The sequence below is a fragment of the Fusarium oxysporum genome, chromosome 2 (genome assembly GCF_000149955.1).
Source record: "Fusarium oxysporum f. sp. lycopersici 4287 chromosome 2, whole genome shotgun sequence".
Classification (NCBI taxonomy): Eukaryota; Fungi; Ascomycota; class Sordariomycetes; order Hypocreales; family Nectriaceae; genus Fusarium; species Fusarium oxysporum.
This window is the reverse complement of record NC_030987.1, coordinates 1,606,989-1,619,953: the sequence shown is the minus strand read 5'-3', so window position 1 is coordinate 1,619,953 and position 12,965 is coordinate 1,606,989. Positions and strand designations below refer to the sequence as shown.

Sequence of the window (12,965 nt, the reverse complement as noted above, 5' to 3'; positions counted from 1 at the left end):
GACCGTAAACATCCCAATAACCCGAACACCAAAATGCAAATTTCTTTTTAATTTTAAGCGGCCCATTTACGAGCGTTCAAGAAGAGCTGGAACCAAGGACCATATTGTCCCCATTCGGCCAGCTGGCGCTCAGGCTTCCACGAGCCAACATCGGCCATGATGGTACGCTCGGGATGAGGCATCATGGCGACGACACGGCCGTCCCTGCTCTGCACACCTGCGATACCCTGAGGGCTACCGTTGGGGTTGAAGGGGTATCTCTCTGTAACGGAGCCGTAGTTGTCGACATAGCGGAAGGGAATAAGACCTGAGTTGTTGACGGACTGCAAGTCATTGGCCGAAGAGAAAGCCGCTCGGCCCTCACCGTGAGAAACGACGATGGGGAACGAGGATCCGCTCATGCCACTGAAGAAGACAGAGTTCTCGGACTTGTCTTCGATGGTCACCATCGAGTATCGGCCCTCGAACTGGGTGCTGGCGTTTTCAACTGGACATGGTTAGCTTCCACCGCCGCGAATACAAGCAGAATGACATACCGAATGTTGGCCAGTGCTCGGCTCCAGGAATCAACTCCTTGACTAAATATTGTTAGTATGATTTAAAAACCAACGAACGAGGTATGAACTCACGTCGAGTCAGCATCTGACAACCGTTGCAAACACCTAGTGAGAAGGTATCAGGACGCTTGAAGAAAGCCTCAAACGTCTTGCGAGCACCGTCATGCATCAGGATAGACTGGGCCCAACCGTTACCAGCACCGAGAACGTCACTATCGGATGTTAGTCTCATTGCAAGAACATGTAAATTCCGGCATAACGCCAGTAATGGATTTACTTACCCATACGAGAAACCACCACAGGCAGCAAGACCTCGGAATCCATCCAGAGAGAAGCCGTCAAGGATATCAGACATGTGAACATCAACAGCGTCAAAGCCAGCAGCTCGGAAGGCAAAAGCCATCTCGGCGTGACCGTTGACACCTTGCTCTCGAAGAATGGCAACTGCGTGATGTTAGCATATACCCGATTCGTTCAGCACTTTATGATCTTACCTCTGGGCTTGTATACCAGGCTCTTGATGCTTGTGAGAGCTGGAAGGCTGACATCAGCAGGGTCAAACTTGAGCTTGTAGTGTAGACCAGGATCCCTGTTATCTTGAATAGCCTCGAACTCGGACTGAGCGCACTCGGGGTTGTCTCGGAGCTTCTGCATCTCATAAGAAGTGCTAGTCCACCACTGTTGGATCTTGGCACGCTCCAGGTCGACAATGGTCTTTGACCTGTACTTGACAAGGAGAGATTGCTTGCTAGTAGGGCGAACATAGCCGATAGTCTTGATAAGACCATGAGGAGGACCACATGTTGCGAAGCACCTCTTGAACTTGATCTCGTCACCTCGGCGGATCTGGAAGACAGCTCCCAACTCTTCGTTGAAGAGGGCATCGAGCACCTTGTCCTCAGACTCAGCAAGGCTGTCAAGAGAAATATCAGCGCCACATCGGCCAGCAAACATCATCTCGGCAACAGTTGTGAGCAGACCACCATCAGATCGATCGTGGTATGCGAGGACAATGTCCTCCTGATGAAGCTGCCACAAAGCATCAAAGAAGTCACGGATGATCTGAACATCGCGAACATCAGGAGATTCGTTACCAATCTGACCGAGTGTCTGAGCAAGAGCGGAGCCACCCATAGCACGGAAGCCCTGAGCAAGATCAACGAAGACCAGGACAGACTCGCCAACCTCCTCAACACGGCGAAGCTGGGGCGTCCATGTGCTGCGGACATCTTCAACCAAGCTGAAGGCTGAGATGACCAGTGAGACAGGAGCAGTGACAGTCTGAGACTCAGAGGTCTCCTTGTCCTTCCAGGAGGCCTTCATGGACAGAGAATCCTTTCCGACAGGAAATTGAAACGCCAAGTTGAGGGCAGAGCTCCATGCCGATAGCCTGAACAGCATCGTAAAGAGCAGCACCTTCGCCAGGGTGACCAACAGCGGCCATCCAGTTGGCCGAGAGCTTAACGCGCTTGAGATCACCGTTGACGGGACCAGGCTTGATGTCAGCTGCACCAAGGTTCATCAAACTCTCAACAACAGCCATACGGGCAGATGCGGCAGCCGAGATGAGAGCGAGGTTAGGCTTCTCACCCATGGCCATGGCTTCACCACGTCGCTTCTTGTCATCAAGACTGAAGCTGGTAAGGGTGACGGCGACATCCGCAACTGGAGTCTGCCAAGGACCAACAAGCTGGTCTCGAACAGACAGACCGCCAACAGTACGGTCACCGATAGTGATGAGGAAGTTCTTTGACCCAACAGAGGGGAGGTTGAAAACCAACTCTGTAGCTTTAGTAACCAAATCGCCAATGTCAGAGCTGCCGCAGTGCTCGGTGAGACTCTTGACAGCGTCAAAGGGACGAAGGTTCTTCTCAACACGTTGAACGTCCTTAGAGATTCGTCGTCCAGGAGGGAAGAGAACATCCATAGGAAGGTTGATGGGATCAACGGGAGGCTGAATTGTAGGCTCACGATCAGTGAGAACAAGCTTTGAAACACCACTCTCATCCTTGGTAACGGCAGTTCCGACAACAGAGAAGCCACATCGCTCTCGTCGGCAGATGCTAGTGAAGCGGTTGAGACCATCTCTGTTGACGAGAAGAACATATCGTTCCTGAGCCTCGTTACACCAGATCTGAAGAGGAGACATAGAGTTATCAGCGCTCTCAACCTGTCGAAGTTCGAACTTGCCTCCAAACCCAGCGTCCTTCACAAGCTCAGGAAGAGCGTTTGAGAGACCGCCAGCACCAACATCGTGGATAAAGGCAATTGGACTTTCTGGTCCAAGGGCGACGCAAGTGTTGATGACCATCTGGGCTCGTCGCTCCATTTCGGGGTTTCCACGCTGAACACTGTCGAAGTCAAGATCCGCTGTGGCATCGCTGCCGGTGTTGGAGGAGGCAGCACCACCACCAAGACCAATCAGCATTGCAGGACCACCCAGGACAATAACATGGGCACCCTCTTCAACATGGCTCTCTTCCTTGAGAGCATGTTGGGGTCGAACGCTACCGATACCACCAGCAATCATGATTGGCTTGTGGTATCCTCTGTACTCTGGAACGTCGGATCCGGCCTCGTTGGTGAGAAGAGTTCGGAAAGTACCGGTCAGGGCAGGACGACCAAACTCGTTATTGAAGCGAGCAGAGCCAATTGGGGCCTCCAGCATGATGTCAAGACTAGAGGCATAGTGAGAAGGACGTCCAATATCAAGCTCCCATGGCCTCTTGTTGCCGGGAATCAAGAGATCAGAAACCCAGAAACCGGCAAGACCAGCTTTGGGAGAAGAGCCACGTCCAACAGCGCCCTCATCTCGAATCTCACCACCGCTTCCGGTTGCGGCACCGGGAAAGGGGGAGATGGCAGTGGGATGGTTATGCGTTTCAACCTTGATGAGAGGCTGGACAACCTCGCGGGTGAGCTTCCAGCTTCCGGTGGAATAGTCTGGAGCCCAGTAGTTACCCTCGTCACCGGAAAGGCTACAAGTGAATGTTAGCAAACAAGCCCGAATACTTGATCCCCAACCGGAATTGTATTTATATAACCAATACTTACACGGCCGCGTTATCAGAATAGGCGCTGATGACATATTCGGGGTTTGATTTATGGGTGTTCTTAATCATGCCGAATAAACTGTTCTCCTGGCTGACACCGTCAATTGTCCACGAAGCATTAAAGACATGATGTCGGCAGTGCTCAGAGTTGACCTGAGCAAACATGAACAGCTCAACGTCGTTCTACTGAAATCAGTATTTGATTTTCAACGTCGGACTTATGAGTCATACAGGAGATCGACCAAGAGCAGTGTACTGTTTAACCAAGTACTCCATATTGGGTTGGTCGAGACCAAGCCCAGCCTGTTTGTTATGGTCCTGGAGAGCGGCCAAGGGACCGCGCTCATCGGAAAAGATGTCGACGACGACGAGAGGGTTTCGAGCACCATGAGCGAACATGGTATCGAGGGCCGGTGGAGAAAGGCTGAAAAATTCTGTCATGCGATCATGCAGGATGTCCCGGAAACTCAAATCCTCCTCTCCCTTGAAACCATCCTCGAGTTCGATATGGATGACTCGACCTCGTTCGATGCGGTTAACGGTCTTGAGATCGCAGACGAGGGCGATGCTGGTAGCTTTGGAGCTCCATGGGGAAACGTTCCGGGGGCTGACGTAGATATCGATGGCATTCTTGTTGTCGCCGGTTGAGGGAGCATCTGTAGGCTGCTCAATGGCCTCGAGGATCTTCTTAATGCTGCCGAGAACGGCGGCATCCTCAGTCTCGAGGTCGAGGTAGTATTGCCAGGAGCCCGTGAGCTTAGCAACCTTGACGGGACTCTGATCATTGATGCGCTGCACGAGCTTCTGGACTTCAGAAGCCGTGTAGCACGACTCGCCGATCAGGACGTGGTGCATGGTGAATGGATTTGCGAGTTCAAAGCAAGATACGCCTTGACGCTTGTACGCCAACGTCCTGTAGCAGGAAGAAAAAAAAAATTGGCGGGGTTCTGATAAAGGTGGGATGTCCGGATGCGGGGCAAAGTTTCTCCGCTCGCAAGCTGATGATTGCCCTCTGGTGCAGCTCTATCTATGGCCACTGGAAATCCACTCGCGGAATGCTTTTTTAAATTCTAGGCGCAAAATATCACTTGGGGTGTCCGATACTACAGGTAGTTGCTCACTGATACTCCATGTTTCTTTTCTATCAGTCATAATCTTATCGCGACATGTTTGAAGCTCTGCACGTACCCTCAGCGCGGGGCAATCGCGGGGTCTGCGGGGACTCATGGAGCTCTCTGCTGAGGGTTTGAGCTGAGAGTATCGAGCCTGTGTAAGGGGAAATTATTTACGTATATATTTTCCACTTTGCAGAGCTAGTGTAGGTTGCTGAAAAGAATCAATGTAACTAGGTAGTAATGCATACACTACCGTAGATAATAATCCCATACATCTGTCAAGCTATTCTAGCCAATGTGACCGTTTTAGGACGTCCCGGATATAGTGAGCTTTGGAGAAGGGTAATATGGAACGTGTAGTTTACGAACACCAAAACAATCGAGTGACTTTGATATCTACCTAGCGTAGAGTCATCTTCTGGTGTATTTTTCTAGGTCATAACTGAAGGGAAATGAAAACAATTCACTCGGCATCCTTACTTAAAACCGGTGAAGTGTTGTTGCCAAGGTTTCAACTAGGAGAGATGTCATACTTAAGTATACTTTAGCAAGAAACCTGGCCTTCTTGATCATTCTTGACATTTTCTTAAATTGTCTTTGGAAATCTGAGTCGGTTTGATTACCACGAAATTGCGGCAATCTGTTGTGGCTGGGCAACGTTTTCATCAACAAAGGTCTAGACGCAGCATAAACAATGAGGACAATGAATTGTATTCGGTTGCCGGAGAAAACCTGTCTTGCTTGTATCAGGGTAAGACATTAATGTGCAATACCAGCGGACACATCTGAGACATGGAGATTATAAAATTTAGGCAATCCCGAGAACAAACTGTTATGTATATTCCGTATTCTCAAGAATCACTCTGGCTTGGGAATGAGATGGGTCCAATAGTGTCACGATTCAGCAGAACAAAGCCTCTATTCGCGGCCGGGCTTTGCTGTGGTGCCAGCAACATGTGTTGAGAGTCGGAGAAAAAAGTATAAGCAAAAGGCGCAGTGGCAGAGTGGTCTAATGCGATAGACTAGAAATCTATTCTCTTCGGAGGCGTCTGTTCGAATCAGGCCTGCGTCGCTTCAATAACTTTTTGACATTGGATGTAATTCGTAAATACCCTTCAGAAGACTCAGTGTGCACGGTGACACGTTTTCCCTTCATGTCGATAAACACGCCACATTGATGTATTAATTATAGGGTAGCCATTGGTCTGACTTTATAAACTTTTACTATTTCCAAGTTGGCGTGATCCTCACGCTAGACAAGTAGTCATTCACTTAAAGGATTTCAGTTTACATGACTCAACTAAGTAAACATAACTAAGTAGGTATATTTGCAATAATACAACGCTTTCAAGGAGTCAGGCATTTTTGTAATTTAAATCAGATTGTCAAGTCTAGATCTAGAAAGTTTTAAGCCCTCTAGGTATTTTATTATTATAATTTGTCAAGTTTCACTACTGTGTACCCTACTTTTTATTGATTTTACTCCTTTATAAGACAGTAACTACTACACAGCGAGAGCCCTGAATTGATCATTAGGAACAAAACTGTCCCAGGAATGGCAAAGAGTAGACCTAGCATTGATGCTCGAAGTGAGTAAATCGAGTTGAACTATTGAACGGCTACAAGGCGGGTGCACCGAAGCTCTCCCCGCGGCGTCAAATTTCTATCAAATATAGACTACCTCGCTGATAGCTCCAAGCTGTGATTTCTGGGCTCTTATATTTATCAATAGCGTTCACCAACTACCAATCTTGGCAGGGCCGAGACTCATGAAGCTCCCATGAGCCTGGCGCACGGCTTGGAGGCATACAGAAGGAAACGATTGAAAATGAATTGACACTGAGCGAGAAGAGAGTTTGCACGAAGGTGCCAATAGTTCATTGCAAATTCATGGCTTGATTTGTAATAAGTCAATTGCCACATGGGAAGAATGTAATTGTTAACGGGGAAGGCTTCGCCTCTCTGACCGATGCAATGGATTCGGGTAAAAGAAAGTAGGATTCCCCCGAGACACAAGCAAGGTCCTGATATGCATTATGGGCATTGTGGTGATTGAGACAGATTCTGGTGTCTCGCCACGGAACACGAGCAAACAATGATGGCTAAAACGGAAATGTCTCTCAAAACCATAGCGAATGGAAATGGTTAACCTGACGATCACGTTCCTTTGACCAACTTCAATCCATTGAGAGCGATGAGATCGGCATTATTCAACGTCATCCATTAATGATGTATTCTGAGAATGAATCCATCTTGTGATTGAGAGTCATCGATCGTTGAAATTCGTTTAGACTATCATCTATGTCAACAGTTTGTTGGTAAGGAATCTTTTCGGCAGCCTCCTTGGCAAGTGTCTAGATACAGTTTTTATAATTCGTCCTGGCTTGATTCTTGACCAATCAGTTTCTTCTGTCATATCAACAAACTCTTTACATGACGCCTTATATCAAATGAAAGCGAGATGCCAACAGAGTGAGAGCCGCAACTGGTTAGATTGACCAGGCTTGGCATCCAGGTCCGAAGCAAACCTTACTTCTAGGCAACTCTAAAAAACGGATTGAGAGGGGATGCTTTCAGTCCAGATCACGAATCAGCGCACGCGGTGCCTGGTGCTGTTGGTGCTCCCCTTGAGGTCCTGCAGAAGGCAATATGTGGCGTGCGTGGCGCTTGGGGCTTCCACGCTTTCGCCTAAGACAAACGCAAAAAGATGGACTACCCCCTAGTAGGCAGGGCTTCGTAAATCAAACCATAGGGCACCTGCGTCCTGGTTCTCGGGGCTAACCCACACGATCTACGCCTAAGATCTCTATCCCGATCGGTGCGGCACGTTCCAGTCGATAGCTCCAATAGTTTAGATCCAAGCTCTCTTCGTGAGACATGGCCCAATCACGACTCGGCGCATGCAGGTCCATCCAGGGCGAAATTTTTCGGACCTGACAACCCGCGCAACGAGGCTGGCAACGATCACCACAAAGGCACCCCAGGACAAGATGAGCTCCTAGCTTAATGACGACATTCCTGGCTTGTCCAGAACGTCCTGGGAATATGGATTGGGAATGCGGACCTGTGGGCGAGAACAGCCTACCGCAGAGACCGGCTCTATGAACTATGGCGACGAAAACAGACAGGCCGATGAGAGCCACAGGATGCAGTGCAGCCGTACCGGCTGATCGTGTCCATCTTTCAAGTTCTTATAAATGATGAGGATGCCTCGGAATGGAGCTTGAAAGCTTCATACGGACTCTCTCCAACACCAAATTAATTTGCTAGCTGCGTCTCCGACGACAACTTACACCATGTTGTTGTTACGGGGGCTGCTAGCCTCTACACTCCTTCTCGCCGTCAAGGCACAAGACGGTATCGACCAAGCCGCAGTCAACATTGCCACAGGATTTGCGGAGACTCTCATTCAACATGCTTATACTACTCTCAACGCAGATTCAGGAGGTGCTGGTGATGCTGGAAATGGTGGAAATCAAGACCAAGCCTTCGATGCGAGTTTACTCGACAAGCCACAGAATGCAGCCGACAACGATGCCACCGTCACTCAGACCATACAGGGCCAAGTTACTGTTGAGACATACACTCGCCCGGGAGGAGTACTATTTCCCGTGACACTCCTTCCACACCCAAGAATTACGCTCGCTCCGACCCGCAATGACCCTTATAAAAGGATTATTCAGGCTTATACCGGAGGTAACGATGCTACCACGAACCAGGAAATCACAATTGCCGAGCCCTCGGGAACAAGCCCGGGTACTATTCTCGTCGATGTTCCAGGTACTGCTTATTCTTCTTTCTCATCGGGCCAGGCCGGCGCGTTGACAATCCCTCCTTCAAACGACAACCCGACAGCCACGATTATTTCGGCGTTGCCTAGTGGTGTTGCCATTACTGGCGAGGCTACAAGGACGATTCCGGCGGCCGGAAATGCCCCTGCGACTGTTGTTATCCAGACTCCTTGGGCAGATGTGCCACCAAGCACTCCTGGTGTTGGAGGTGCTGGCGCTGGCGCTGGCGATGCCGTTGGTGGCAACGCTGGAGGCAGCACATCCAATGTTTTGGTGATTCAAACATACACCGGAACTGAGTACATCACCCAGGCTCGAGTTTCCACCATTGTTGGTTCTGGAGGCGATCAGGGCACAGTAGTTGTCCAGGTTCCTCAAGGTAGCCAGAACCCCGGTGGTGCTGTCACGATTCCTCCAAGCGACGGTGGCCATTTCACCACGATTCTCAGGCAATACACAGGAGCTTCTGCTATTTCAACTCCTGTCACAATCCTTGTTCCAACCTCGGCAGGTCAGGACGGAACAATCATCATTGAGACGCCTGGACCTTCGAGCACACCTGGCAGCGGTGGAGACAGTGATCTCCCTGAAAACCAACCGCAGGTTATTCCACCTAGCGGTGATAACCCTTATTCTACGATCTTGCGACCTCACGCCGGTTCCGATCAGATTACTGAGCCTGTGACATACACTGTACCTCCATCTGGTACCAATCCGGGAACCATTATCATCGAGACTCCGGCCGTGCGCGCTGGTCAACAGGTTATCACGCTTCCCTCCGACCCTAACAGTGGTTATATCACGATTATTAGAGAGCCCAATAGTCCCATCACTGCGCCCAACACCATTACAATCGCACCCACTGGTGGTCAGCCAGGAACTATTATTATCGAGACTCCTGCCCCTCAGCCCGGCGATGTCGAGATCACAATTCCTCCTGGTCAGGATGGCTCTTTCGTGACCATTATCCAGGGTCCTACAGGATCCAATGCTGTCACGGCCCCCAACACGATCACAATCACCGGTGCTCCTGGTCAACCAGGCACAATCATCATCCAGACTCCAGTGCCGTCTGGCGGAGGCCAGATCACTCGAGGTCCAGGTGACCCTTTTACCATTCCTGCTGGATCAGGTCAATATGTCACCATTTTCCGACCTCATAGCGGTGATCCCATTTCGGTTCCGATTACGCTTACCCAGCCAGGGACGAATGGTCAACCAGGCACTATCATTATTGAGACGCCTGATCCGACCACGTCTGCACCTGGAAGTGGGCCTATTACCATTCCTGCTGGAGGTAACAGCCCTTATGTGACTATCTACAGGCCACATAGTGGAGGCCCTATCAGCGCACCGGTCACGATCACCGTCCCACCCAGCGGTACCCAGCCGGGGACTATTATCGTTGAGACACCTGTACCAACACTTGAGACCCCCAAGGGCCAGAATGCGGTGACCTCCTCTGCTGCGGGTGGCCAACCGATCACCATCCCTCCCAGCAAGAACAACCCGTATGTCACGATCTACCGTCCTCATACAGGTGATCCAATCACCGTCCCCATCACCATCACGCAGTCTCCCTCAAACGGACAGCCTGGAACCATCATTATTGAGACTCCAGCTCCGCCAGCTGACGCCGTTACTGAGACTGAACCTGGTGCAACCGTGACGGTTCAACCTGATAACCCCGGTGGATACACAACCATTTATCGGCCGCATACAGGCGATCCAATCTCTGAGCCTATCACCGTCACAACTATTAGTGGTTCGAACGGCCAGCCAGGAACCGTTATCATTGAGACACAAGGCCCCTTTACTGTCACTGCCACTGGTCCCGGCGGTACTGCCACTATCTACACTCCTGGATCAGATGTCAGCACCACGGTTACGAAGACCGTCACCTTGACAGCTTCAGGAGGTCAGCAATCTACCGCGGTTGTTATTGAGACTCCACCTCCCGTCAAGGTTCAACCCACAACTGCAATGGTTACGGTGACTGGCCCTGATGGATATGTCACGATTACTGAACAGTACACCGGGACAAGTGTTATTACGGCCATCTTCACTACCACAGTGACTGGATCTGGCACAAATCCTGGAACAGTTTACATCGAGACACCGCCACCAATCAAGTTCGCTCCCACTTCAACGGTTTCTGGCACCGACAATTATGTCACCGTCTATGAACCGTTCCCTGGGCCAGGCATCATTACGGCACCTATTACCGTTACGCAGGCCACTCCTTCCGGTGGGCAGCCGGGTACAGTGATTATCCAGACCCCTGTTGCGGACACTCCCGCGACTACACCACTGCCCGATCCTACTACTACACAGGGACCTGATGGTTATGTCACTGTGTATCTTCCGTTCCCTGGCCCTGGTGTCATTACCACGTCCTATACCAGGACACAGGCCCCTTCAGGTGGAAATCCTGGAACTGTGTTCATCACAACGCCAGCCCCTCTACCCGCTACCACTTCTGAGGCAAATCTTCCAAGTACTACGTCTGGAACAGATGGTTATGTGACAGTTTTTATCCCATATCCGGGACCGGGCGAGATCACTGCGCCCATCACCAGGACTCAGCCACCGGCAAATGGCCAACCTGGTACTGTCTTCATTACCACACCTGTCCCTGCGTTCACTACACCGAAGCAGATGAATGGGTTGACAACCACGTCTCAGGGAACAGATGGTTATGTGACAGTTTTTGTTCCTTACCCAGGACCAGGCGAGATCACTGCACCCATCACAAGTACCCAGCCGCCCGCCAATGGTCAGCCTGGTACTGTTTGGATCACTACACCTGCACCTGCTTTCACTACACCGAAGCAGATGAATGGGTTGACCACCACTTCCCAGGGGACAGATGGCTACGTGACTGTATTCCTGCCCTTCCCTGGCCCAGGAGTTATTACTGTTCCTATCACGAGTACCCAGCCTCCTGTTAACGGCCAGCCTGGAACCGTTTTCATCACAACCCCAGCACCTCTGCCCACTGATCAGCAGAATGTGCCAGCCACTACAGCTGGTGGTGATCAGTATGTGACCGTTTTCCTGCCATTCCCGGGTCCTGGTGTTATCACTGCACCTATTACTCGCACTCAGGCACCGTCTGGTGGTAACCCAGGAACTGTGTTTATCACGACACCGGCTCCTGAGACCCCGACCCAGCCCCAGACTTCTGCCCTGACTACGGATAACTACATCACCATTTACACACCTTTCCCAGGACCAGGTGTAATCACCGCACCTATCACTATTACCAAGCCGCCATCAAATGGCCAGCCCGGAACAGTTCTTATTGAGACTCCTGTTCCATTGAGCTCCAGTGCTGATACCTACGTGACGGTCTACAGGCCCTACCCAGGTCCTGGAACGATCACTGCACCAATCACCCTGACTCAGGCTCCTTCCAACGGTCAGCCCGGTACGGTGTTCATCGAGACTCAGCCAACAGAAACGCCGACTCCAACAACGCAGACTACTGATGGTTCAACTCCTCCCATTACCATCCCTCCTGACCCGACTGGTTCTTATGTGACAATCTACCGACCGTATCCTGGCCCCGGCCAGATTACATCTCCCATCACATACACTCAAGCCCCTATTTCTGGACAGCCAGGCACAGTTATCATCGAGACTCCCAACCCTGATGCCAATACCGCCACCCAGACAGGCCCAGTTACAGTACCTACTGGTAACAACAACCCATATATTACAGTATATAAGCCCTACCCTGGTCCCGGCAATATTGATCAGCCTGTCACTATCACTGCTGCGACTCCTTCAGGTGGTCAGCCAGGCACGATCATCATTGAGACACCTACACCGGAGGTCAACACTAAGTTTGCCCCGTCGCCAACTTCTTCGCCGCCAGTTACCATCCCGGCTGATAACAACAACTATGTCACTGTCTATAGGCCACACACTGGACCCCCAATTACTGCGCCAATTACTGTCACTACCATTGCACCTTCGGGAGGACAGCCTGGCACCGTGATTATCGAGACACCAGGACCTGAGTCTCAGTACGAGGCTCAGCCTACAACTACAGACAGCCCGCCTGTTACCATTCCTCAAGGTCAAGACGGATATGTGACAGTCTACCGGCCGTATCCCGGTCCAGGTGTTATCACAGCACCGGTCACCGTGACCACTATTGCGCCGACTAATGGTCAGCCAGGAACCGTGATCATTGAGACACCTGCTCCTGAGGCGCCAACTTCTTCCTCATCTGATGTGCCCCAAACTACAGCTTCTGCTGTCACCATTCCGGCTGATAACGCTGGCTATGTGACTGTATACAGACCTTACCCCGGACCTGGAACAATCACCGCCCCTCTTACAGTTGGAACCGTTGCACCAACCAATGGTCAGCCTGGCACGGTTATCATTGAGACACCTGTGCCTCAAGCCGCACCGCAGACCACGTCAACCCCCGAAGTA

The 12,965-nt window shown here is 50.9% G+C and overlaps 2 protein-coding genes and 1 non-coding gene across 3 annotated transcripts in view; 2 read left to right on the top strand and 1 right to left on the bottom strand.

Moving 5' to 3' along the window:
• Positions 1–53: 53 nt before the first annotated feature.
• On the bottom strand, positions 54–4,465 carry FOXG_06129 (uncharacterized protein; the record flags this gene model as incomplete). Its single annotated transcript, XM_018384654.1, has 8 exons — positions 54–487; positions 537–578; positions 630–769; positions 839–1,001; positions 1,052–1,892; positions 1,954–3,535; positions 3,612–3,793; positions 3,842–4,465. The coding sequence occupies 8 exons, from the start codon at positions 4,463–4,465 to the stop codon at positions 54–56; spliced, it is 4,008 nt and encodes a 1,335-aa protein (XP_018241793.1).
• A 1,250-nt stretch (positions 4,466–5,715) lies between these two features.
• Positions 5,716–5,797, top strand: FOXG_19188. Its single transcript has one exon. It is a non-coding gene; the product is annotated as a tRNA-Ser (tRNA).
• Positions 5,798–7,903: 2,106 nt separating this feature from the next.
• Positions 7,904–12,965, top strand: part of FOXG_19187 (uncharacterized protein) — a gene marked incomplete at its 3' end in the record, with an annotated part of 17,144 nt that continues 12,082 nt past the window's right edge. The window contains exon 1 of the mRNA XM_018399388.1: positions 7,904–12,965. Coding sequence (XP_018241792.1) covers positions 8,022–12,965 — 4,944 coding nt within the window. The 5' untranslated portion in view covers positions 7,904–8,021.